At 39.6% G+C, this 27,291-nt stretch overlaps 2 protein-coding genes across 2 annotated transcripts in view; both read right to left on the minus strand.

Moving 5' to 3' along the window:
- Positions 1 to 17,930, minus strand: part of LOC131357538 (fibronectin type-III domain-containing protein 3A-like) — a 40,965-nt gene extending 23,035 nt beyond the window's left edge. The window contains exons 1-5 of the mRNA XM_058396556.1: positions 17,700 to 17,930; positions 9,126 to 9,255; positions 1,554 to 1,629; positions 1,375 to 1,451; positions 1,008 to 1,212 (exon numbers count right to left, since the gene is read on the minus strand). Of these exons, the coding sequence (XP_058252539.1) occupies positions 1,008 to 1,212; positions 1,375 to 1,451; positions 1,554 to 1,629; positions 9,126 to 9,224 (457 nt within the window). The 5' untranslated portion in view covers positions 9,225 to 9,255; positions 17,700 to 17,930. The remainder of the gene's footprint in view (positions 1 to 1,007; positions 1,213 to 1,374; positions 1,452 to 1,553; positions 1,630 to 9,125; positions 9,256 to 17,699) is intronic.
- A 516-nt stretch (positions 17,931 to 18,446) lies between these two features.
- Positions 18,447 to 22,687, minus strand: cysltr1 (cysteinyl leukotriene receptor 1). Its single transcript, XM_058396557.1, has 2 exons — positions 22,433 to 22,687; positions 18,447 to 21,285 (listed from the first exon to the last, which is right to left on the minus strand). The coding sequence occupies exon 2, from the start codon at positions 21,278 to 21,280 to the stop codon at positions 20,255 to 20,257; it is 1,026 nt and encodes a 341-aa protein (XP_058252540.1). The 5' UTR covers positions 21,281 to 21,285; positions 22,433 to 22,687; the 3' UTR covers positions 18,447 to 20,254.
- Between the last annotated feature and the right edge of the window lie 4,604 nt (positions 22,688 to 27,291).

Genomic DNA, 27,291 nt, shown 5'->3' on the forward strand with positions numbered 1-27,291 from the left:
ATGTAATCTTTTTGTCTCGGGCATGCAGCCTACTGATCTGTCTGTCCACATATATACACAATTATGCTTTTCATTGTCAGGTTACCTCCTGCCCACCTTTGGCCCAAAATCCAAATGAAAATAAAGGACAAGGGTTTCTGCTGATATTTACATCAAACATCAGAATTGGGGAAAAAACAGTAATCTCAGTGACTTTCACCATGGTAGAGATATTTGGGCTGATTTAGGTTTTCTAGAAACTGCTGATCTGCTAAGATTTTCATCCATAACAGTCTCCACACTTCACACAGAAATGGCTTAAAAACAAAAAGCATCAGTTGTGTGAGCAGAAATACCTTGTTGATGGAAGAAGAGGACTATGGCAAGGATAGTTTGAGCTACTTTGAGGTTTTACTGGGCACAGGCTCACCAAAACCATGGTGAAACTCAGAGAAACACATGATTGGCTGATTGGATAATTGCAGGTATATAATAAAGTGGAGACATGAATGCATGTGCTACACCCAAACACACCAACACACATTACAGTGTTAAAAAAGTGTTGGGTCTGAAGAATCATCATTTAGAGCACAGTAATCTTAGCAGGGGATCAATAATTTATTCAGTGATGTATCCTGGAGGATGAGATACCAGTCCATCGTATGAATGTCAATAATATCTAGCTTTTCCTGCCATGGATGAACCACTAGGTTGCTAATGAGCCAGGCTATAGTGCATTTATATACAGTATACATTTCTGCTTTATCCTACACAGGATCACAGGAAGTCTGGAGCTTATGCCTGGAGACTCGGGGCACAAGGCAGGGGACACCCTGGACAAGGTACCCAGCCATGACAGGGCACACACACTCACACACCTGTTCACACACTACCGACAGTTACAATCTGGAGGAACCCCCAAAGCACAAAGAGCAGGGCAGAGAAAAGGACCCTCCAACCCCAGAGTTTTGAAGCAAATGTGGTGCAAAGGGGCACAGTATACAGTATAGGTGTGTGCTGCTCCTCACCCTGCTCAGTGTAGACAGGAAGTGCAGGCAGCTGGTGGATGTAGTGAGGAGAGAGCTCGGTGGGGTAAAAGTGTGGGTGGTGCAGCATGGCTGGTTGTGGTGGGGTGTACAGCGGGAGATGTGGAGGTACAGGGGGTAAAGAGGGATGAAACTCCATCGTATGAGGCAGAACCAGCACCTTCCACATGCCGTTCTCCTCCACCACCTGTAGGGGACACACAAGACCACAAAACATTTCTGGTATTTATTAAGTCGCCAAGCAATATTTTTGCTTGAAGGGTCTGTTTGTTCCAAATACTGTTCCGAAAAGATTTTAGTTTTAGAATAAAGCATAATAAATTGTGATGAGAATGGGAGCAATATGTACCTGAGATATGTAACCTGGAGGCACAAAAATGGGCGGCACAGTGCCATTAGGGGACACCATGGGCACCTGCGCAGGACCTGAACACACACACACAGAATGTAGAGTCTATTAAATACCACTGACTAACCCCGGATAATCACTGGTGTGCATGTGGTGCTGTGTGTAATGCATGTGTTTACCTGTAATACACTGAATCTGACCATCATCCGTGCGTACAGTAAAAGTCTCTCCTGGATTGACCTGCACCAGAACCATCTGGACAAGACACAAGCAAACAAGATAAAAAGATAAAAAAGACAATCAGATCTGGAGTATGGAGTATGAAACTCCATACTTATTAGACAGAGTCATTTCTTTCCCTTCAATAAATGATTTTAGGTTTATTTCTGAAATTCTGCTTATCGCATCCAATAGACTGTGATATGGCATAAAAACTGTGATTTTTCAAGTATTCTTTTTCTAAAGCATTGTCAGTACTCTTTCAGTCCTCTTTCTTCACACCACAGAACAAATCTTTTTTTTCCCTAAATCTGGATTTAATGTGTACTTGTATAGCTGTTTTTCTGTTTTTACACCATGAAATATTTGAAGTCTAAAATCTAATTTGCCTAATGGACAACAAAACCCTGGTTCTAAACAACAGATTTTGGAGGTGGCAGGTCAACTCTCACATCCTCAAAGAACTCTCAGAACTAACCTCCGGCTTTAAACATGGCCGCCCTGGACAACACTTCCCAAAACACAAGAACTCTGTCATGTTCACAGGCACCAGCCTTTTAATCATACACACCTGGCTCCAGTCATGCCAGCCGCTATGTAAAGCCTTCACACACACTCGCTGAATGTGAAGTAAAAGCTCAGTCTGCTGTATCTGACTTTAGCAAGATTTTTGATCTGGTTTTGCCTGACTTGCCAGACTTTTTACACATCATCTGCCTGTTGTTTTCTTTTGTTTGTTTTTTGTGCTAAGGATTTTGCGTTACGATTCGGATGTGTTTGATTATGGTTGTCGCAATAAACTTTCTCTTCATCCATTTTCTGACAGAAGCTGTTTACTGTGACAACCACGATAAGAAGAACAAAGAAGAAGAATCTCCTACTTCTAATAGCTTCTATCCAAATTCCAGCATGTGTGCAGAGACGCAGTGGTTTCCCAGCTGAGGTGAGGTCCAGCTCAGTGCAAACACTCGTCCACACACGTCCAAGAGCATGTGTTTGTTTCCCGAGCCTGCAGAGTGTGTGCACAAAGCCCTGACCCTGTTTGACAAATTACACCTCCATGGGAAATGTACACTGGCCTGGATGTTACATCTGTCTCCGCACACATGCACCCGCTGCCTGCTGCACACTGACACCATGATGGTCAGAACCATGGGACTACATATAAGACAGACATTTTGACAAAACATTATGCCTACAATTGCTGATATTGTGCAAGAGTCAGTGCAGAGCAGAGGAAGAAGGTGAAACAGAGAGAGAGAGAGAGTGAGAGAGTGAGAGAGAGACAGAGAGAGAGAGAGAGAAAGAGAGATAAAGTGAATGGAATGAAGAAAGAGCGAGAGAGTGTGTGTGTGAGAGAGAGAGAGAAAGAGAGAGAGAGAGAGAGAGAGAGAGAGAGAATGGGGGAGGAAGCGGACAGGGGCAGTATGTGAGGAATGCAGGATACAGACAGTGGAAGAGGGGTAGAAGTATGCGTGGAATGCCCCGACCAGCCCCCAAAGCCATTGCCATCCCTGGGAGCCAAACCCCAGAGGTGAGGAAAGAGGGAGGGAGAAAGGGGGAGGAGAAAGGGAGATTGGAGGTGGAAGGAGGTGAAAAGGAAAAAAAGCAAGGCAAAGACTTCATCAATGCCTGATTAACATTTACTTTAGTTTGATACTAAATACAACCCCAAACTGCTTAGCACTTGTACCACAGCACTTCTGAATTCTCTAATCTGATTGGTCAGAAGGCGAGGATTCGTCTCCTATAACAGCAGTGCAGACTGTAATAAAACAAATCCCTGCTTCCTTTTATTTATTAATTGAAGCTAATTCTAATCTGTTTTTATTTCTCTACTAGCAACTTACAGGGATTTGTATGGCACATGCTCCACATTATCGAAGACTAAAAATAAACAGATTAACACTGTGGGCTTGTGTAAGACAATAAAATATGCAAGCAGTCCCTCAAAGAGTTTTTTTTGTGATTGTGGCGGCCAAAAAATGCTCGATTTTGCTGTTTTTGTTTTTAATTTGTGACACAAATTGCAAATTGAGTTTTTTGTGCTTGAATTTGTGAAACTGGGAGCACAGGATTCTTCTTTTATGCCACTAGCAGTGAAGACATACACACATGTAATCACGCTCTATTATAGCGTGTTCCGGTTGTAAAAGTTGTGCAACACAGCATTAGATTAAAGGTAGCATCATTTTTGTGCATGCCATTCTCATTTGTTTTATTATTTTAAAACGCGTTGTTGAATTTAAATATGAAGCACTAACTCAGAATCATATTAAATATGAAATAATGATGGAAGCCAATGATTCTTTGTAAGTTTCAAGTTATTTGAAAGAAAATGGTGGGTTCTTCTTTTTTCTTGGAAGGGTACCAACAAATTTGTCTCCGTCTGTGTCTAGATTTTGAAAGTTTGGTTTAAGCGGCGATCTTTGTCCTTTACCTGCATGAGTGCAAACTACTTTAGAAGCCTTTATAAGAAGAAGAAGCCTTTATTTAGTCGCCACACATACATTACAGCATAGTGGAATTCTTTTCTGAGCATATCCCAGCTGAGGAAGTTGGGGTCAGAGTACAGGGGCAGCTGTGATACACTACCCCTGGAGCAGAGAGGGTTAAGGGCCTTGCTCAATTGCCCAACAGTGGCAGCTTGACAGTGCTGGGGCTTGAACCACGACTTTTCAATCAACAACCCAGAGCCTTAACCACTTGAGCCACCTCTGCAAAAAGTAACACTGCTTATATCGCAGCATCCAGAAAACATGCTGATTAATGTGGCTGCTACATGCATTGATTTTTAGTTACTATTTTACATGAATAAAATGTGCATTAGCTCTGTTATTGTTACAATTTATCTTATTTTTCATACAACTGAACAATTACAGGGTTAAGGACCTTGCTCAGGGGCCCAGTGGTAGCTTGGTGGACCTGTGAGTCAAACTCACAACCTTCCGATCAGCAGACACACACCTTAACCACTAAGCTACTACATCCCCAAATTGTGATATGCACACACAAAAATTTGGTTAAATCAATACAGTTGGATATTTAACACTTCAGCAGTTTATTTCAACACACTAAAGTAATATCAGTATTAAGTTTATCATTTCATAGAGTTTATAATTAATTGTGTACGATATGGATTTATTGTGTGTATTGTCATTGTTCTGTCTGTCCCGGTGTTTATTTTTCTCTAGTCTGTCACTATGGCTGTGAGGGCAACGAGCTTTTGCTCCTAACGTTACATGTGAGGAATGAGAGGCATGATGAAGCCTGCTTGACTTGACATGATACTGAGCTCGTGTGTCATTAGTGCATCAGAGTCTAGCTCAATGCACAATTTCTCTGCTGTACTAATCAAACTACGCCACACTGGGTCAGATCTTCCTGTCTTTGAGGAGCCGCATGTGTGTGTGTGTGTGTGTGTGTTGTACTGTGACTCACAATAAAAACAAAGCTCAACCTGATAAATTCCCCTGACAGGAATACACTAGTCAAGAGTTAAAGTAATAAGAGCAATAGCGCAATAGTTAGGACGCAGAACTGCAGTGACATCCAAGCATTGTCCGATCTGATCCCAAAAACCACAAACGACGTCAAGCAGCTGCTTCGTCTCTGCCAAAACAAAAGCAAACAATCCCACAATGTGTATGGGCTGAGGAAGCAGTTTTAAAGGCACAGGGTAAATATTTGGACTTTTTTTTCTCCTACTTCAGCAAGACGACGTAAAATAAGAAGAGATAGTTGGTGCTCTAGCAGATGCCGTATGCAAACGACAGAAAACAACAAAAAATAACGAAGCTAATTTGATCCGAAAAGAGTTACAAAGTGCACAGGAACAGGGAGGGAAAAAAAACATGATCTGATCCTCAACGCTAGTAGAAACACAGCTTCTGGTAAAGTGTGTGTGGGAGTGTTGGGAAGTTCAGTTACTGCCCGGGTTGAGTCACTCACCCCAGTCACTGAGGCTTAATTAGGATGAATAATCGTATATCCGTAATGCCTTTCAGCAAAGTTCTGCTCCGTGTGTCTAATGAATTGCTAATTGCTTACGTGCATTCACTTCCTCAGGTACGGTTTTTCCTGGGAATGGGAAGTTGTTGGGAGTTGTGTTGTGGAGCTGGGGATGGAGTACGTCATGGAAAACTACAAGGTCTGGAAAGCTGGAAAAGTGATGCTGGATCTCCTTCCTCCCTGTGTCAGGACTGATGGACAGCGTAGTGAGGCGCAGTGACCTGGACTGTTTGAGGCTAATCTGCCGGTCGCTCTCAAGGAGATAAAGTTGCTCAAAAGCCACGTCTCAAGCCGAGCCCTCGTTCCTGCTCTTTGTGTGGCCTTTGAGCTCGCAGCACGCTTTGATCTGGAGGCCAAACGATGGGAAAGCAGGCATGGAATGTGGCTTTCTTTTTCAAGAGGGAGCCATGAATGAATAAAAGATTTCCCCACACTGTGTTTTTTTTCTTCTTGGTGCTATGCTTTTTCACATGGAGCGAACGCACCGGGCCGCAATCACACGGTTACTTAATACAACGTTTGCTCGTGATTAATGAATGCAAATAAAAGTGTGTTAAAAAAGTGACAAAAGTGTTAAAAGTGCGATATTATATTCTGCATTGTCTTTATCTGTTTCTACTTTACGTGACCTTCATTCACTTTTATCACTGGGTACTTTACACTGCTCTATCTTCTAGTCTGTGAAAATCCTGTGTAAAATGATTCTGTAAGACTATAAACACTACAATACAGCAGAGCAACTATTGCTTCACACACTGATGAGAGTAACTGTGAAAAAGAAACACATGCTGGGAAGAGCACACACGTCCCACCCACACACCCACACACACACAATCCCACCAAGCCACCCACCCACCAACCTACACACACACACAACCAATTTCTCTCTCTCTCTCTCTCTCTCTCTCTCTCTCACACACACACACACACACACACACTGCCACCCTCCCATCAGCGGAGGCTATCAGGACCCGAGTTCCGGATGTGTACACTTCCAGCCCCTTTCCCTCCCCCCATTTCGCCTCCTCTTCCTGGAAATTCTGCTGGCAGAGCTCGACTGTGAGGAATGCAGACACTTCGCTCCTCTCCTCTCTCCTCTCTTGGCTAAGCTTGGCTTCACTCAAAGCTCTCACATGACCCGGAGTTTTGTCTCAAAAGTTTTCAAATAGCTGCTTTTTAAAATTCAGGACTTTGTCTCTTCAGGGGCTCCACTGTGGTTAAACTGACATCAGACTGATAAACTGATAAAAGTCAAAATACAAAAATATAAATATAAATAAATAAATACCGAATGGGAAATAACACTCCTACAGTAAACCACCCACAAAATCAAATCCTGACCACGACAGACGTAAGGAGCTTCAGCTGGTAATAATTAGCGCTAGAATAAAGCCAGCTTTACACAATGTAATGCAGACAGCAACAGCACGCTAACAGATCGGTTGTCTGAGAACGCATAACCTGATGTAATCACGGAAAGCACATGTGACGCCATTACAACTAAAGGCACATGATGGATTTTTAAAAAAATTGACGCTAGGTTTTCATCTCTGCAAGTCGCAGGTAGGCATTTCTACAACTGGCAGTAATAACGTTTCTCTGATCAGCTAGCCTTCCAAATAAGTTTTCTTGCCACATAAATGAAGCATTCAGGTGTTTGTATAAAAAAAATCCAGCCGTGTGTATGTGTATCATATCCTGCAAGATGAAGGAGAAGCAGTGTGTGATCTTTAACACGAATCACAAGCACTTTACTGTCCCATTGGTTAGTCGCTGCAACGTTATATTTGCATAAAGATAAACTTTTCTCAACTTTAATCATCTAGTCACTGATGGTTGCTGTAGCTCGCCGGAAGTCACCAGCTCTCATTAAGAACGAACGATCTCCAGTTGCTTTGTGGCTGAATGTGTGAACACCACTGCTGCTATTACGATTACGCTCATCTAAAAACAACCAATAGCAGCGTGGGATTACACAATCAGAAATGTAAACAAAACAAATCTCCTTATTACTTCAAGAACACTTTGAACTAGGCTTGTGCAATATTTTATTACTTTTTCCCCTCGAATTTAGATTTTTTCCATTTAAAACAATAAAATGATAAACGATTTAAACCCTGAACCCTGGCAGACAGAAAACTAGCATTTCCACCACATGTGTTTTAGGGAGAATACAGACAGGAGTGTGTAATAACATTATCAGCTGTGCGGCTGAAAACTGGGCCAAGCGTGAGAGCTCAGCTGGACGGCGGACTTCTTAAGCAATTCTGCAGTAAAATGCGATCAACAGTCAAAAAAACCATAACATCACATTTCCATATGATGCTTTAAGAAATCAGCTGGTGTGAGGATGATGATGCTCAGCATTCAGCTTAGCAGAGAGAGAGTCAGAAAAAAAAAGAAAGAAAGAAAAGAAAACAATATTTAATCAGTTTCTGATTATAATAACTGATATCATTTCTGAAATAATAAATGTGATGCTTTGTTGTAGGTCTTTAAATTTTTTGCTTTGTACAGTCACAGAAACCCCACATTACGTAAACAGGAATATTTGTCTTTGTTTTCTTGCTTTTGTACATCTCAGAAGCCATAAAACAGCCACGAGGATTTACACAGCGACATTTTTTCTCACTGATGCAAAAGCGTGAGACAAAGAGTTAAAGTGATCTTGTGCTGTATTTATTCAGTCGTGGCTGTTGACATCGCAAATATGCAAAAAAGAAGTCAGGGTTTAAGAATGTACAGTGTGATACATCAGATTACGAATAACCAGGATTACCAGTTAGTAAAGTATAGACAAATTGAACCGTAAAATCTGATAAAATCTTGTACATATAGGCAAAAAACTTGTGGATAACCTGACCATCACATCCATATGTACTTCTTCCCCAAACTGTTGCCACAAATTGTCTAGGATTCAGTCACCTGTCTGCCTCTGAAGAAACAGCGGGTTTTGATGCAATTTCTAGAGCTGCAATCACACTGCTGCTACTGCTGCATCACAGGGCAGTGTAACACACACTTCTGCATTCTGGAGCTCATACATGCACACACTAAGTGGCTAGGCTTGTATCACTGTGATTGACAGGCGAGGGACAGTATGCCAGCTACATGCCCCACCCCCTGCTTTTTGGCTCCCAGAAATGCTGAGATTCAGACTCGTGAATCGGGGAGAAGCTTTCTCGTTATGCCCTCATTTTATATACAAAACCTTTCTCTCCAAAGTGTTTCATTTCAGCGGCAAGAAAACTGATTTGGAGCGCGTACTGGCAACTGCATAGTGTAGTTATAAAAACCTCGGTGCCTGTTTATCACTCTGAGTTGGCTTTGGCTCTCTGGATGGTCTGCCTTGGTCTGCTAATAAACCCTGCATTCGGAGCCAAATGTTGTGAAATCGAATGACAGAGTTCATCATGAAATCATGACTCTCAGAAATAAAGTAAAATCTGTATTGTAGCTAATATTCAGTCAAGAGCTCGCTATCTGAAGATCTCGACCTCCTTTGGCTCTGGCTCACTCACCTGCTGCATGCTGTCTCGGCTGATCATGTGGGGGTAGAGGGGCATTTCAGCCAGCATGGGTGTGGCCTCCAAAAGTGGGAGGTGCTGATCTGTCATCATAGCTGAAGAGAGAGTTCATTGACATCAACTCCTATGAGACAATAAAGAAAAGAGATAGAAAGATGATTAATATCTTCGGTATAACATCACTGCACAACAAGTATGTTTAAGCAGCAGAGCTTTAACTGAGAAAAAAACAGGACTGGGATTATTTTTGTGTCTGTGGAAATCTGAGTATCACAGAACAATGTCCCTTTTTTAATACATAAATACATCTGACCTACGTTACACATGCGGCCCAGCAAGTCACATGACCGTCTGATCACCCATCATTAGCACTGCTGCTTAAGTTCTGGTCTCTTTGTTTGACTCTTATGTGTAGTCTTTTAGCACTTTATTAAATCTGCCTTCACCTCCAGGTTGTGAAAAATCTCTTCTGTTGACTAAACTTCCTGTTATTAATATTGTTTACTAGGCCATTCAACCGTTTCTTTTAATTGTCTTCGAATGCTGACTGTACAGAGCGTGTATACACTCTTCCCTGTTCTGATGCTGATGTGAGAAAACAGCTGCATCGTGGACATCTTGACAGCCGACATCCGATTACAAACCTCCCTAAGCTTATGTCACCATTATGATTTTATGACAGATATTCAACCTGTCGATCGAAGCCTAATATTTACTGTGAGAGGAAAACAAACTTCGCTAACATGGTTTCAGGCAAATGGATTAGTTTTACCAACATCTGGCTCCATGCTTATTATCCTTGCGGTGAGATGCAGAAGTGAGGTGAGAAAGTCTCCTAAATAAACACATTTCATACATCATTTAATGAAATATATCTGACTGGTAAAAATTTTCATTGCGTTCATTTTCATTTTTCTGTTTGCCAGAATTAAGAATTTAGCCACAGTATCTCCAGCTCACTATACAATAGCAGCACAATGATATTCCTCCCACATCACCAGCTGCTCTACAGATGTATATCTTTCATCATCATCAGACTTTATCTACACAACATGTGAGCTGAAATGGATCCTGGGTTATCCTGTTGGCCATTTCACACTGCTCATACAAACAACTAATCCCGGTTATTAATAATCCAACGTTTCACACTGTTACTAAACCCTGTCTCAACAAACTCAACCTTTAACACAGCTAAATGATAAAATAAAGGATAAATACAGCTGCAAGTTGATGTGAACACTGGGGTGTTGAATGGGTTTGCATCCTGTTTTTCAAACCCAAATTTTTTTGCAAACTTGTTATTGACAGCTAGCTATAATAGATGGAGTGCTAGCTAGATTCCACCATAATATCCTACATGCTTCTGAGTACATTTTATATTTTTTACTCTTTCTCTGATCATCATCTTTTTAAATCTCCTCATGCTCTCTCAGTCCCACGCCAGTAATGGAGTGCTGATGGATGATACCAACTTGTGCAATGGAGGGGGGAGCACTTACTATTTCATCTGATTTATTATGACAAACACAGACGATTCAGAACAACAATAATGTTACAAAATAAACCACTATTCAGATGCTATCAGCATGCGATCATGCTATAAATATTGGAGGGTTAGAGTTGTGTAGTTTTGATTATTAGTTCTGAAAGGCTCCCCCTGTAGCTGCAATAAGAATAGTTTTATTTCACTACTGAAATTTAGTGTCTCTGAATAATGTATGATGATCTTACAAGAATGGTTTTAAACGAGAAATTTACCCTAAACGGAAAGAAGCAAAATGATATTCCACACTGCGATCTGTGTTTGAAACAAGTCTAGCCTTTATCCAGCGATTGAGAAATCTAGGGGAAAAAAAATGACGCTGGATTTTGTCCTTCATATCTGAACATATTTGACCTCTACACAGACTTCTGCACAACTTGAAGCCTTCTTCATGGAAAGTCTGATTAAACAAAAACAAAAAAATCAAGTCAACGGAGTGCAGTGATGTGGTCAGAGTCTCTTTTTTTTTTCTCTGTCGCTCCAAACTCCATGCTAGGTTTCCCATCTGGAGTCAATAACTCCACACTCGTCAGTAGAAAATTCAGCCCAGGCTGTAAACAGGAAACACAGGGAACACGTGCGATGTGACAGAAAGGCCTGCATGACGCCAGAGAACGAAACGACCTGTGCTTGTGAACGCTTTAGAGCTTGGACCACACGCACTTCCCTGGTGGGTATCACGCTCGAACTAATCACCCAGACTATAGGAGGTTGTGTGTGTGTGTGTGGGGGGGGGGGATGTCAGGGGAGAGAGAGAGAGAGAGAGAGAGAGACAGAGGTTCAGGACAAAGGGAGAGAGAATCAGGAGAAAGTCTGTGAGAGAGATGGAGAGAGAGATAGCGCATGTGAGAGAAACAGAGGTTCCGGACAAAGGGAGAGAGAATCAGGAGAAAGTCTGTGAGAGAGAGAGAGAGTCAGGAGAAAGTGGATCGTGATTCCTATCAGATTTATCAGTGTGCACTGTTGAACTGTCTAAGCTCATTTCTCTTTATAGTTATTTGGTATGAGGAGTACAGTATTACACAGCAATTCTAACACACGATACTCTCACTACATTACATCAAATGAAAGCTGTGGAGTTGTGATAGTGAGGAGTTTAATGGGTTAAACGTGTAGCGTGTGAGGAATAAATTACACCAGGATGGCACAGTGATATGATGTGGTATGATACCATGAAGCAGATTATTTTCCACATTTTAACTGCACAAGTACTTTTATTTCACTTTTAGTTCTGTTTAATGATGGGTAACGCCCACTAAACACTTCACTCCACTTCGCTTACATCATACAGTTCATCATTTTGCAAATTCAAGGGTTTGTTTCAGCAGATCATAATATTTTCAAAATGATCGTGCAACGATTTTGTGCAGAGATGCGTCATGTGACAACATCACAACACGTACTCAGCCTCAGCTTTCTTTGAATCTCGTGAACCGAGCATGATTACAGCGATCATGGAAAGTAATTACATGTGTCTTCAGTGCTAGTAGCTTAATTCAGAATCCTGTGCTTGCAATTTCACCGATTCAATCAGTTTTCAGTAAAAATAAATAAATAAATAAATAAATAATAATATTTATTATTTATTTATTTATTTATTTATTTTTTAAGTGCAAAGTTTCCTGCATCACAAATTAGGGAAAAAATATTACAAAAATAATCCACAGCGTAGTGGTGTGATGTGCAGTTGTTAGCATAAGGCTTATTATTTTCCAAGAACTGCACATCTTAAGGTACTTTTCACTTATACCACAGCATGCTCACAATGAATTCTCCATTTGGTTTCATTATAAAACACCATGCTTTATCCATTTACAGATCTATTTAATGTTGTGACTCCCACAGAACAATATATTTCCTTTTATCGCTTACATTAAAGCAGCTATAAACAGCCGTTCCCTCTCACACCTCTCTTATATCTCTCTTCAAGTTAATACGATTAAAACATCCCAGTGCCTCTCCAGTTCAAGCTTTAACTGTTACAGAGTGCTGACACTGGAGACTCCTTCTAAACATGCTACAGGAAATGTTGATATATTTTCAGTCATTATATGCCTATGATAGAAATAATAAGATATTAGGACGAGTGCATTAATAGAAATCTGTAATTTGCCTTGCAGTGGTATGTAGCATCTGAGTCGTGTTGTGACCAATCAGCATTGAGAATTCAACAGCACTGTGGTATAGCAGGACGTTTCAAAGCGGGGCTAATACGCTGTAAAAACATGACTGTAAATTTGTACTGTAAAATAAAGTACAGTAAACGACTGTAAACACATTTAAAGTGAAGTAAATAACATATAATCCAGTTGCTCAGAAAAAGATCTCGAACTTTCAGATCATTTGAATCCTGCATTTTTAACTACTTTTTTTTTTTAAATAAAATATTATATTATAATATAATTATTATACAGTTTTCCAATTATTGTACCCAGTTGTTAGTAAATGTCTACACAATAAACGTACAGTGATGATATATATACACCATAGTGAATGTAAATAATTTGGCTTCAGCTCTTGTCACCCTGAGCACAGCTCTGACTCCGGCAGCTTCTGAAATCATGCATTCTTAAAAGTTTGCTCGCTTGCAAAAGTCAACTTTCGAAAGTAAGGAAAATTTCATCCGTTGTTACATTAGCATACGGCTGAATAGTCTCCACTGCACTGTAAAGTCATTTGATTATGATATCAAGGATTCATTTCTGTATGAAATTGTTCTGCTCAGCTTCATATTCCTATTTTATTAATCATGTGAATAATAAAGACTCAGTTATGCCTGTGTGTCTTTATCTTTCAGTTACTCTCATGCTTGTAGAGGCCTGTAAGTGGTGAGAGCTTAGTGTGGGATTGTGGGTGAAGAGCCCTGGCAGTGCCAGGCACCCCTCAGCCAAGGGCACCAGTGCTGCACAATAACTCTTTGATATCGGCGGCCGCTGGCTCCTTCCATTTGCCCCTGTTCAACAGCTGCTCTTGAATGAAGCACCTCCAGCCCTGTTTAGTCCTGCGCAGACGTGTGCCAATGCTAATTCACTTACTAACAGCATGATATTATTGAGAGCTTGTCATTTTGTTGATGAGTGATGTGTTATAAGACTTCATTGATTGTGATGTATAACACAAGACGTTTCTTATTCGTCTTTACACAGTAATATCTTTGAACTTGCGGCTGCTCACTAGTTTTTGGCTTCTGAGCAAAGAGTGAACTGTCTTTATATTGTGACAAAATAATAACATCTCAATCCACCTCATACTCCTGAGAGCGTACCGTCATTGCTTGTGTAACACTGACCGACTCACGATAACAATCGGCTGCATCGTCAAGGATCTCGAGAACACATTTTCAGAATGTCTTCTATAACCACTTAGGTTCATACTAGGGGTTGCATAAACTAAACCTAGTAATGATTTAAATTAGTTAAATCATTGAAAAAAATAAACTATATGGGCAAAAGTATGTGGACACCTGACCATCACACCCATGTTGGAAGCGCTCAATTGTCTGAAATGTCTCTGTAAGATTCCATTTCACTGGAGGCTCAATCCTGCTCCTGCATGACAATGCTCCTGTGCATTAAGCAATCTCTGAGCCATGACGTTAAACTCATTGAACACCTCTGTGATGAGCTGGAACTTTGGCTGTGTACCAGACCTCCTCAACCAGCATCACAGCCTAATCTCAGTAATGCTCTTGTCGGTGAATGAACAGAAATCCCAACAGCTGTGCTCCCAAACCTAGTGGAAAGCTTTCCCAGAAGAGTGGAAGTTATTAGAAGAGTAAAAGGAGATTAAATCCGGAATAGGATGTTCACCACGCACATGTGGGTCTGAGGGTCAGACGTCCAAACACTCATGACTCATCTAATGTACATTCACTAGACACAGTCGAGACACAAGGTCAAAAAAAACTGTCTGCAAGTTCTCAAAGTCTGCTACACATTATAGGAAATATCATTTCTAAGATTATATTTTGCTTTAATGGAACTTTATTATAATTATTAGATATGAGTTTTATGGTTACATGTAGAAAGATTGTATAGGAATTTCTCATGAAGAAATTTCTGTCCTTTAAAGTTAAAGTCTCAATAAAATCCTTATACTGGAGTATAGTTAATGTGTGCAAACTATCACATTCACTACACTCCTGACCCACTATGCAAGTTTAGACTGATCTCATTTTTGATGCTGCTGAAGCTGGGGCTGAATTTGATGGAAAAAAGACCCTGCTGTAGACACAGTCACACTTCATCCGAAGAAGACTAGTCATTGAGCTATAAGAAGGGCTCTATTGACAGACACGAACTTCCATGCTGCACGTTCTCGGTTTCAGAAGCAACTGGGCCTCCAGCTCATCCACATGATGTAACTCTGTGTAATGTAATGACAGATTGATTATTTCGTACATTTATGGCACCGATTTATTTCTTTATGTCATTAACAGTACAGCTGAAGACACTAGCTGCCAAATGATTTCCAAATGATTACTACTACACACTCTGCTCTTACACTATACACTACGTACATCTAGAAGAAGGATAGTATCAGCTTAAATGGAACACCAACATATTTGTTACTAACAAGAAATATAAAGAGTGAGCTCATTCAAAAAACCTTTGTATGGTGTCTTGTCCACCAAAGTGTCTTCAGCCATCTTGAAAATATTTCCTCATCCAGCGTCAGCACCTGATAGCCCCGCCCCCTAACACTAAATAAGCCAAGCTAAGAGCACCGAGTCCATGCACTGTCCAAGATTCTACACTTTGCTTCAACCAGGTACTTAAAGTGCACTTCTTCTTGTTATTACTCACACTATTTATAATGCAAAATGGCATAAGTAGGCAAACTGTGACTGGAATGTCATTTGCAGCCTGTGTATGATTTCTAACTGAAACGCAGTTTGACGAATTCCTTGCTTTTGATAATAGCAATAAAAAAAGCCTAAAATAATGATGCTCTGAATCGACAACTAGTCAGCTACTAGTTTTGAATTACTAGTCGACTACTAAAAACGAACATTCGTACAACCCCTAGTTCATAGCAGCTTTACTGAAACATTTTACAGTTTGGTTGTGTCACAGGGAGGGAACAAGGGAAGCAGAAAGAATGAGATCAGAGTGTGAAAAATGCCCTCGGGGCATCCAGCATGAGGCCAGGCTTTGAAGGGTGTGACACCAGGCGCGGGGCACTGAGGAAACCGAACCCCTGTCAGACAAAAGAGGCTGAAATGGGGAATCTCGATTTCCTGTGGCCACTCCTTTCACCTTCCTTCTACCCTCTCCTGGAAGAACATCATTAGTCACATCCAAAAATAACCCAACTTTAAAACAGGGCTAAGATAAATATATAGTTTTCCTAACCAGTGTCAGCTGGTGTACAGCATAGCTCATAGTTCTGGTGTGTAATTAAACTGATCAACTCTGTAGTCAAACACACACAACACACACACACACAGTGTCTGTCTTTCTTTTTCTCTAACAAACACACATTTTCCCTCATATCAGACCTGCACAAGACCTCAGAGGCTTGTGAAACAAAATAACAGGGTCCATAGCTCTGAATAAACACCTACAGCACACATCCATCTGGAGCTAAATGAACACTGTGCAAACTAATACACCCCTGTAGGTATCAATTCAACCTGCAAGGGTTCATTCAGGAGTGGGGATTTGAACCGGGTGTCAAATCCTTGCCTTGGAACTGGGATGATAACAGAACAGGACTTGACCTGTGTTTAAGGAATGATTTATTAACACTCACAGCGTTGTAAGAGTTAGTCTGTTACTGTTGCACTACTCCAAGTACTATTCGTGCTACTGTATGTATATAATGGAAATTGATTATTATTGTATTATGTATAATAACATCAGTAGTCAGATTCCCGCTGCCTTGAATCTATTCGCAGAGGAGACATGAAAGCAGAACAAACTGAAAGTGTACTACCTGTTGAACCACAAATAAAACAAGGCGGAAAGTGCAGTACCCCAGTCCCCAATGACTCTTTTGAAATATAGCAAGGAAACGCAAAAAAAACCTGTGTAAACCCTGATCTTTGACTTGGAGACACACTTGTTTGTAGTGGAAGATGTAGTCTGCAGTATGGGGATGATACTGATGAACATGATCATTAGCAGAGCTGTTAAATATGACAATATTATAATGATATTGTGTCAGGGTAAAAGTTTCTGAGGTTTCATCTGTATTTTTTCTAACAAATTCTAATGGAAAGCAGCACATTTTAATGCAAACATTTCTTCTTGAGTCTTTACAATTGGCATGAAGTTTCAACCTTGTGTGTTAAATTATTACATTTAATGAAGGTCTTCATATATCATATGATATTTATATAAAAACATTTTCTTTGTTAAATGACATAACCTAAATATTTTCATATGCATAATAAAGTTTTATTATTATTTTTTCCCTAAAATTCCCTAAAACTATTCTGTACTGATCCCAAAAGCAATTATGTAAATTTATTTTAAATAGACTTATTTATATAGACAATAAACACACAACCCTTTTAAAAAAAAAACTACGCCTCCTTTTCAACACACTGAGATAAACAGCTAGTGTAGAAGTGTTGACTTGATCACTGAATACAATCAGGGACTGTAGCTGCATTCAGTAAATAAAATAAACAGCGTTGCCACGTACTCGTATTTAATCTGGCTTCAGCAGCCATAGCAATAGTGATCGGTATAATTACACACGAAAACTAACTAACGGGGTTTTTTTGTAATATTGTAACAAATAGATATGGCGTTATAAGTTAACCACCAACCGGTCTCAAGTTAAAGAAAAAAAATCCTATTCATTAAATCGTTTTTTTTTTAAAGTCCTCGGATCCAGGCGGAAGTTGGGAAAATGATGAGGGTCAGTTAATGACGAACAGGGCGTAGTCTGAGTCGGTGACCATACGGAGGGAGTAGTCTGGAAATGGAAATTGGACAGGACCCCTAAACGCGTTGCTTTCAAAGCAGAGCGCCGTTTCGATACATGAGTGATGAGAGGAAATAGTCGTTGCCTACCGCAATAGTGCCGGAACGGAGAAGACATGGACGACGCAGACGCTCGCATGTGATTACACGAGGTGGCGAGGAGTCGCAAATCGATCTGAATCCGTCCCCGAGATCCTCGCTATTCCGCAAGTCTGCTTGTTTGCCTTGATCCCCACCACAACCTCCACTTGGCTGAAAGAGGGGACATCTGAGGTGAATTCCCGATCTCGCGCTTCTACATCGCCATCAGGCTCTCATCGGGCGCATGCGCAGTGCAAGCGAAATTCCGTAAGCCTGACCAAGGTCTTCCCATAGGGGGAGGAAGGAGGAAAGTTTGAAGTGAAAACGCGGGCATCTCAATGTACAACATTCCCTAGGTTTATTTCAGCCCCATAGCTTTAATCAGGGTTTAAACAAGCCGATTGGATCTTTTGTTTTATGCACTGTTATGTCATCGTGTTTTATATAAATACCATGCACTTGTTTTGTTTTGGGGCTAAAAAGTCTTTGGCAAGGAAATGTAGGCAAATGTTACTGACTTATTTTGGATGTTTCAGGCTTAATACGAAATTTCCAGTAAAATCAGAATGGAAAAAAAGAAGAAAAAAAAGATTTTTTAGTGCTATGGGTGTGGGGATTATGGTGGTTTAGGGCCTAACCCGTTCTACCTGGCTCTGCTGGGTTTGTTGATTTGATTTCCAGCTCCATTCTATGTGTACAGAGCTTACATGATTTCCCTGTTCATTAGGAGTTTTCTCCACATACTCCGGTTTCCTTCACAGCCCAAAGCAGTGTGTTGATGAGTGTGTGTGTGGTTGTGCTCTGTGATGAGTTGGCATCCTGTCCAGAGCATCCTTAGGGATGGGCTTCAGGCTCTGCAAGATCCTAAGTAGGATAAACGGTACAGAAAATGGATGGATGGATCCTTAAGATGGTTTGGCCTGATGTTTCAAGTTTTTATTGTCAGAAATAGCCTAACAGTGTACCGTACACAATGAAGTATTCATATTTTCCTTCTCTCACAGCAACAGTACAATAGACACAAACATAATCTACATGATTTGCGAATGGCACAGTAAAATGAGAAAACAAATCATGTTAGAATAATTAAAGAAACACTGCACTTTTAGTTTTGATGTTTATTTGTTTGACTTTTCGAATCAAACAAAAATGAGATCAAGTTAACTATTTTCTGGAGTGTGAACTGCAACATTAATAATAATCATTAATGGACATTAAAGATAAAAATAAACATAAATATGCTGTCTTGAACTAATGAAAAAGTACATAACGTTCTCTGAATATTTGTGTTATTTAAAGCAACAGATACACCCCAACTTCTGATTAAAGGCACAACGTTATAATAAACTATATCAGCAACTATTATCAGCTACTCTTACTCAACAGTATGACATATTATACTGTTCGATTGAAGATTAGTGCATATATTCAAGAAAACATGTATAAATAAAGCACTATAGCGCATAAAGCACTGTAGTGGTAGCAATCTGTTGCCCTTGTATTTATGAGTTTGTACGCGGTTTTAGACGTAGCCAAACGTCCCGTTCAAATGTATCATATCATTCAGTTACCGTTTTAGCCACTAGAGGTCGCAATCATACCACCAGAACTTAAGGATGACGCACTATTGACAGTCCTCTGTAGTAATATAACCTTGTGAACAGAGTTGTCAGGTCTCAGCAAAATCTCTAGCCAAACTACAGCTCAAAAACCACACAAAAAAGACTAAAACTGAAAGTTACCACATACCACCCCAACCCCTTCCTTTTTTCTCTTTCTCTATATTTACAACAGAAATGGTTTTCGATAACAGGGCTTTACAGCTCCAGGGTTGACGAGTACATCCTGAGCTTTGGTTAAACTTTTGTGCGTTTTTTTTTTATGTTTGGCATCTTAGGTGGCATCTTTGGTTTGACCCTAGGTATGAATGAGGCTGTTGGGTTGTTGAGTATATTGTATATAAAACACCTTGCTGCATTTGCACAGTACGCATACAATCCATTAACATTCGCAATCCTTAACATATGTACAACAGATACATTATAAAATATAAGCATGTTAGCACATAATTATTAATAATAAGAACATATAATAATAGAACAAAAAAAGCAGATGTCTCTTGAAAGCAGCGTCATTAATTTAGTATACACAATATTTTGTAAGCAAGCTGCTGTTCTGTACAGTACATCAGTCCATTTACTAAGCTTTTTATAAGACTTTATCTTTCTTTCACTTGCTAATTAATATCCAGAAAACGAAAGTGCAATAAACCTGTTGAAACTACATGTCAACTTTTTAAACTCTAATAATACTGAACTTCCTTCACTGATCACCCTACCTTTTCTGTTGAACCTGAGTTTCCATAAAGAGTAACAGTTTGACGATTCTCTGTAATTCCATAAGGAAGCAGTTTGGACAACGGAACTCATATGAAAAGGTTAGGATTAAGCTTAATGGCAGGGTTAATGCCAATTCTTAAATGAAATCAAATTAAATCCAACCACATCATGCTAGCTGCGTTGCTTGCACATTCTTCTATCCTGGCGGTACTGTTATTTTCATCCTTATCCCAGTTTGTTTGAGCTTATGCAATTCTCCTGCTCGCTCTGCTGTAGACAACGGGCAGACGCTGGCAAATTGCGGTTCCGCTTCATGCTCAGGGAGCTCACTGATGCTTTGCGGAAAGTGGAGAGCCTATGACGGAAGTTCTCACCTGAAAAGAAGTAAAGCATGGGGTCGAAGCAGGAGTTGGCAGCAGCTAGGCACAGCGTGATCACCACTGACTTCTGCATGGCGTTGATCTCATCACATGAGGCACCTTGCTTCTTAAAGTGGAGGTGCATAGTGCGTTGCACATGATAGGGCATGAAGCTTATCAAGAAGGCCAGCATGACAACCACAATCATGCGGATGGCCTTGGTACGTGTGTTTTGCTTACTCTTCATTGCATTAGAGTTTCCCAGCAGTGCCCGCACAATGCCAACATAACAAATCAAGATTACTAGGAAGGGCACTATGAAACCCACCACCAGTGAGAAGTAATTGAGCACCACCAGCTTCTTTAGGCTGCCTGATTCCTCTGGAGGCTCAAAGCATTTGGTTTTGTTGGTCATTTTATCAATGTGCTGGCCAGAGAGCAGGAATGGAGAGCTGGTGGCACAGATGAAAACCCAAATGCCGGCGCAGACCAGTCGAGCCCGCCGCTCAGTGGCCATACGCAGATTCTGCACAGGGAATACGATGGCCAGGAAACGTGTAAAGCTCATGGCCATCATGAAAAAAATGCTGCAGTAGAGATTGACATAGAGCGCATACGAGCTGATGCGGCACAGAAAGTCCCCCAGTGTCCAGTGTCCCTTTTGTACATAGTAGAGAACGCGGAAAGGCAGCGTGCACACACACAGCAAGTCCGCCACTGCCAGGTTCAGCATGTACACGTGGAAGGCTGAGGATTGGCGGTAGGTCCGGATGAGCACCACCAGTGCGAAGCCATTACCCACCAGGCCAAAAATGGTGATGATGGAGTAGGCAGTGGAATAGACTTGGTTGCGGAAGTCATCGATTGAGGGGCAGGTGATATTGTTTGCCATTCTTTCTATAAAATAAAACAGAAAAAAATTAATAGTATAAATGCCACTGAAACATTAAAGATCACACAAATTATGCACAAGTTATACACTACAGACCCTACAGGAGTTACCTGCAATGCAAAGCAGGATAGTTTCAAACTATAAAAAGTGTAAACTTTAGGTAAGACAGTTCAGTCACATCTAAAAATCTAAGGTAGGTATCACTGGCACTGTATAGCTCCAGGGTCCCAGGTTCTATCCTGAGCTTGGGTTACTGCCTGTGGGGGATATCTGTGCATGGTCTCTCTTGTGTCTATGTGGTCTCGTGTCCGGTTTCCTCACACCTCCCAACGACATGACAGCAGGTGGATTGGCTGATCAATTCAATACAATTGGTGTATCACTTTTAACAGAGAACATGAAACATCTTTACATCAATATATAAACTGCTGATGTAAATTTTACATTTTATACATTTTTAAATGTACAAATAGGCTTCATCCTCCACTCACAGCACAACTCTCACCAGGATAAAGCTGTTAATTAATGAAAGAATGAATGAAAAGCATCTGGGTTAAATATTTTACCCATGTCCCCATGTGACCTGGCTACAGGAAACTGCTACTAGGTGTAAATGTGTGTGTATAGGAGTGTGTAAATGTGTGTGTACAAGGTGTCCTGTTATGCACTTAAGGAATTCATATTTACTAATGCATGTTAGTTTTGGCTCCTCTTCAATTCTAAAGAAGATCCACCCATCACTGTGTGATGTACACACACTTATTTTCTTGCATTCAAATCCATTAAACTCTATACATTTATGTAGTGTGAATGAGGAGAAGTTGTTGAAACTGATCTTAAGGATACTGGGCTATAGTTTTCCATAATGTAAACATTGTAGATCTGAGGTCTGGGGTAATAGATCGTGCACAGAGACAAAGTCACCATCGCGTCCTCATTTCTAGTCTGATATCACGACAGGAAGCCGATTTTCGCAAACTAAATCGTTTTTTTTTTCGTGTAACGTAATCTGAGATCGAATCATTGCCTTTTAAATATTTGATTTAAGTTACGTTTACTTGTATGCCAGAACCTAGCAAAATAAATAGGAATAAACTAGTTCTTGCATGTTGGTTACATTCCCATGTAATGCAAAGTATGAGAAATGGTTACCTAAAATGGTGAAATCTTCAACGGTTTTTCCAGGTAGTCCGCAGTGTGGCTGTGCCAGCTGATCAGAAACGCTTTCTTCTTAAAATAATCAATGTGATCGCCTCTGTTTAAAGGTGCTGTGGGTCCGATGAGCGCGTGTAACACAGCGCGCTGTGAAGGCGACCTGCGGCTTGTGCGCGCGCGAATAATGTCTGTCAATTAACAAAGTGAACCACGTGCTTCACGCAAACAGCCGTGCAGCTCAAGCTTTAACCACAACTCCTCTTACTGAACCAATGTTCAACAAATGCTGTGCCAACAGTAGTGACTTTGCATGCAAAACGTATTATTGAAGCAGGTGTTTTTTCCTCCTGTTTTTTCATGTCATGTAATTCTTTTACCTCAGCCAACTTCATTCTAGTAAATAAGGCCAGACAGTTCACTAGCCTTGCATTAACTGTACGTTGTTTAATACTTTGCAAGACGCTGCATTTCAAGATCCAGTTTTATTGGCCGTATACACAATTGTACACAGTACTGTGTGCAGTGAAATGCTTTAATTAATTAATTTATTAATTTATTAATTTATTAATTTATTTTTAAACAGAATTTACATATACCATAATTTACTTAAGAAGGGATATATGTTAGGGATAAATTTTAACTTTAAAATTTTTTTTCTATATTTCTGTAAAACTGCTTTGAGACAATGTCAAAAGTGATATGGAACACAGTGGAGACAGAAACAACTTGACTGTATTTTGACTGTAAACGCAGATTTGTGCAATTGTGCAATATTTGCAGTGCAAATCCGGTTGAGATAGTAGGTGTTGTTTCAGACACATCCTAGATGTTATCCTGATTAAGGGCCCGAATGACCTGTCGGAAAAAGCTCCTCTTTGTTATCTTTGTGTTTGCCTTCAGAGAGCAGAAGCGCTTCCAGGACCACAGGAGAAATAATTTTTCTTAAAAAACTTTATATGTCTATAAAGCTGCTTTGAGACAGTGTCCAATGTTAAAAGCGTTATACAAATGAAATTAAAATTGAAAAGATAATTGTTCGGATAGTTGAGGTCTTTCACCTTCAGCAATGTTTATTTTATTTTCACATTTATTCACTACATACTATTATATAGTGAGTTATAATTCCTAAGAGAAAACATACAGGATCATGGTTATTAATGACATAACACAGCTTTCCTTAAAGCAAAATCTGTTCATGTAAAAAATACTGTATAATGCACTTTCCAGTTGATTTTGAAACTTTTGTTTTTTTATTCCAGGGTTTTGAGAACCCTTAATTGAACAAACCAAACAATGTAATTTCCATACTTTTGGCAATTTTTAAGAATGTAGGGCTCCATCATTGTCTAAATTGCACACAGCCAAATGTAATAAACATAATTAACCCTCTATTGCATGAATTATTATACATGCATCAAAAATTTTTTATTTTTATTTTTATTGCTTAAATTAGTTAAAGAAATAAAAATATACAAAAAAAAATTTTTTTTAGAGGGGTAGTTTATATATGCCATATGGCAACAATGTGCAGTGATGGAAAGTATCATAAAGTCTTGTTTTTCTTAGAAAACACACATTTTATAGACAAAAGATTATACATATCTTAATATTATTTAATGAAATTCATGACTCAATTTTAGAGCAACAAAAATTAGTGTTGTTTTAACTGTTAATCACAGTTAATCACAGATTATAGCACAGGTATGTCCACCCAGAAAGATGGTGAAATTTGTCACAATTCTAAAAGACATTTGACAAGTATAACCAATTTGTATTTTCATTGTGGATCTTTTTATGTCCTACATTTTCATTCCAACCAAGCAGGAGCTACACCTGTTTCCAACTGGCTAATCAACAGATCTTGGCTTTCAGTAGACTCAGGTGTGGCTTCTGCTCAGTTGGAATGAAAGCCTGCACCCACACCGGCCCTTTGTGGATAAGACTGGACACCCCTGTCATAGATGATCTTGTATGGCATGTTGCAGGGTACAACAGAGGCCAGCTTCAACACATTGTTACCACTTGCACCAATGTCAGGGTATCCATTAGGTGGCTGAATTGGCCCTGTGTAGACATCAAAGTTATATACAATGCCATTCTGTTCTGCCAAAATGAATGCCTTGTACCCCCAGCGATTCGGCTTCGTTGGGACATACTGCTTCAGCTGGTTCTTGCCTTTGAAGGGGATCATCATGCCTTTCCATGTCATGTGACATGGTATTTTTTGTTTGTTTTTTTTAAGTTAAAACCACCTTTTTCCAGTTACATAGAAAAAAGTAGTTTTGAGTTATAATCTATCAAAATAATCGGAGATAAATTAATAGTTGCCCTATGGCAACGCCATGCAGTAAAGGGTTAAATGATTTGCATTTTAAAAAAATATATTTTCTCCCAAAAAATTGCCTCTGAAACTTCTTTTAAAAAAAAAAAAAAAAAAATTTAGTTCTTGCTGCCTTGGGGTTTAGTAGGTAGCATGTCTGTAGTGTGTGAATGAGTGTGTAAATGTGCACGTGATTGTGCCCTGTGACAAATTGGCACCCCATTCAGGGCATCCTCCACCTTACACTCTGAATCCCTTGGAATAGGCCCCAGGCTTTCCCTGAACCTGTGTAGGTTAAGCAGTACAGAAAATGGATTGACTGATTGATGGATTGATGATTTTTTCCTTCTCCCCTATAATTTGGGATATTTTTCATGGGAATGCTAGTGCAAGAGTAAGCACATTCAAAATTGGCAGTCAGCATGTTTGTCAGGCAACTAAATTCATTGTCCTGACTGGTTTCATTTTGATGGTTCACAGGCAGGAGTTTCTGTTTTAAGGGGATATCTGATTGGTTGGGGTTCTTGCATTTATACACCCTGACTTATATAAGTTGACTGAGTAAAACACTGTGAAAAGTTTTTAAGAGCATATTAGAGTTTATTGCCTTTGCCCATATATTACTAATATTGTCTTTTGACATGAAGATATGCTTGCTGAACAAGGAATGGACTAAAGATGTGCTCAAATGGGCAGACATCACGCTGGTAGTAGATCCGCAAGCTCATGCAGACTAAAGATATCATTGAATCATAGCAGGGATAACACACCCATTCCCAAAAAATCTTTCTAAGTAACATAATATTCATGCAGCACAGGGACTTACAGTATTGCATAAATATTTACCCTTCTAGTACGTTTTTTGCATTTCATTATGGAATTTAAATAGACAACTTAATTTACACAAAATGTCTAAAAGAAACTAATTAAAGAAATTAATTAAACAAAAATCAAATATTTGATTATTGCATTTTTTTTTTTTGTGTTTAGTTTCTTTTAAACTAGAAGAAGTGGCCTTCCCAGGTCACTTCCCAATGTAGGAATTTAATGACCCTCAATGGCTGTCCAGGGTCAACAGTTCGATTCTAATTTCTGCTTACTGTCTGTGCTGAGTTTCTGTGTATGTTCTTCCCATGTTAACTAGGTTTACTCTGGTTTCCTTCCAGCAAAACATTCCAACAGGTGAACAAGTCATTACACAAATGCTTCTGTGAAGACTCACAGCAAACCAGGAAATAAAAACGTTTGTACTTAGCACTATGTCAATTTGTAAACAAATAGAACAGAGAAAGAACAAACTACTTCAGATTAAGAGAACATGTTTACACATATGTTTCCACCAAACACTTAATGATGCAATGACAAATTACTAATAACGCCAAAGTGATCAAGTCTGTTCTGATCTTGGATCATTGATAATTACATCGGAAGTCAAATTCATTTTTGGTTCTTTCAGGTCTTGCCGAATAAACCTTTGGTTTCACTGGCTATTTGAAGCTAATTTTTAATAAAATATATAATAAAATTGGAAAGATATGATGGTTCAAAGTATTTGAATAGGACATGATTGGTTGAAAACAAGATCTTCGAGGATATTTCTGATTCCGGTTTCTCCTACATGCCAATTAATACATTCTCAAGAAACTTGTACTAACGTGTACTCAAGATTATCGTTATTCCTGAAAGCTAATTGAGGTATTGAGGTATTAAGGTATTTGTTATTTCATGCCTTAACTCATTGTTAGTTCATATTTAAGTCAGTATTTAAGTGTTTCAGGTATGATTCAGTGCATGATTCATATATAGTTATTGTCAACTGTTAATCACTGAAAATATGCTTGGCTATATCATCAACCTGGTGACACAGAATAAATGAAGAAAGTTTGTCAGTCTGCCTTTGGAAAATGTTAATGGAATAAAAGCAGCAGATACCCTCTGGCAGCTAGAAGCATTAAGTAGGCTTTAGTGTAGGGCAAACCAAACATGTTGGCATAGGGCATATATACACAGTCTGATAATGATAATTTGTTCTTGAGAATCACGATGAGATAATAAAAGCTGTGACATTTTGCATAGATGAATGCACAGCTGATGTGTCTCTGCATCTTTCTACAAGTTCAGATTGAAATCTGAAGCAGTCTCCACTTGACCTATATGCAGATGCCCTTCTCAACGATGTCTTTGAGGATCCTGAAGTCATCACAGCTACCACCCTGTTTGTTAAACCTCAGATGTCCTGGAAAAACCTCAACAAATCAGACAGGTGAACAGATACTGTGCTACCTGACAAATCATTAGCCAAAAATAAAGGAATAAACAGCAATAGTTCTTCTTATTTATTATTTATTTATTTACAAATGCAACCTTTTGTTCTTATTCCCATGAAAACTAACAAAACAGCCAAAACAGCTTTAATTATTCCTGCATTATCAGGGTTTATAAAACTGGCTCTACGTTTGTGGAATTTTAGTCCTTTCATGGTCCTTTCAATTTTATCTGTCTTTCAAGCACCTCCTCCAGGGGTGGTCAAAGTACT

The sequence above is a fragment of the Hemibagrus wyckioides genome, linkage group LG08, assembly GCF_019097595.1.
Source record: "Hemibagrus wyckioides isolate EC202008001 linkage group LG08, SWU_Hwy_1.0, whole genome shotgun sequence".
In the NCBI taxonomy this organism is placed as follows: Eukaryota; Metazoa; Chordata; class Actinopteri; order Siluriformes; family Bagridae; genus Hemibagrus; species Hemibagrus wyckioides.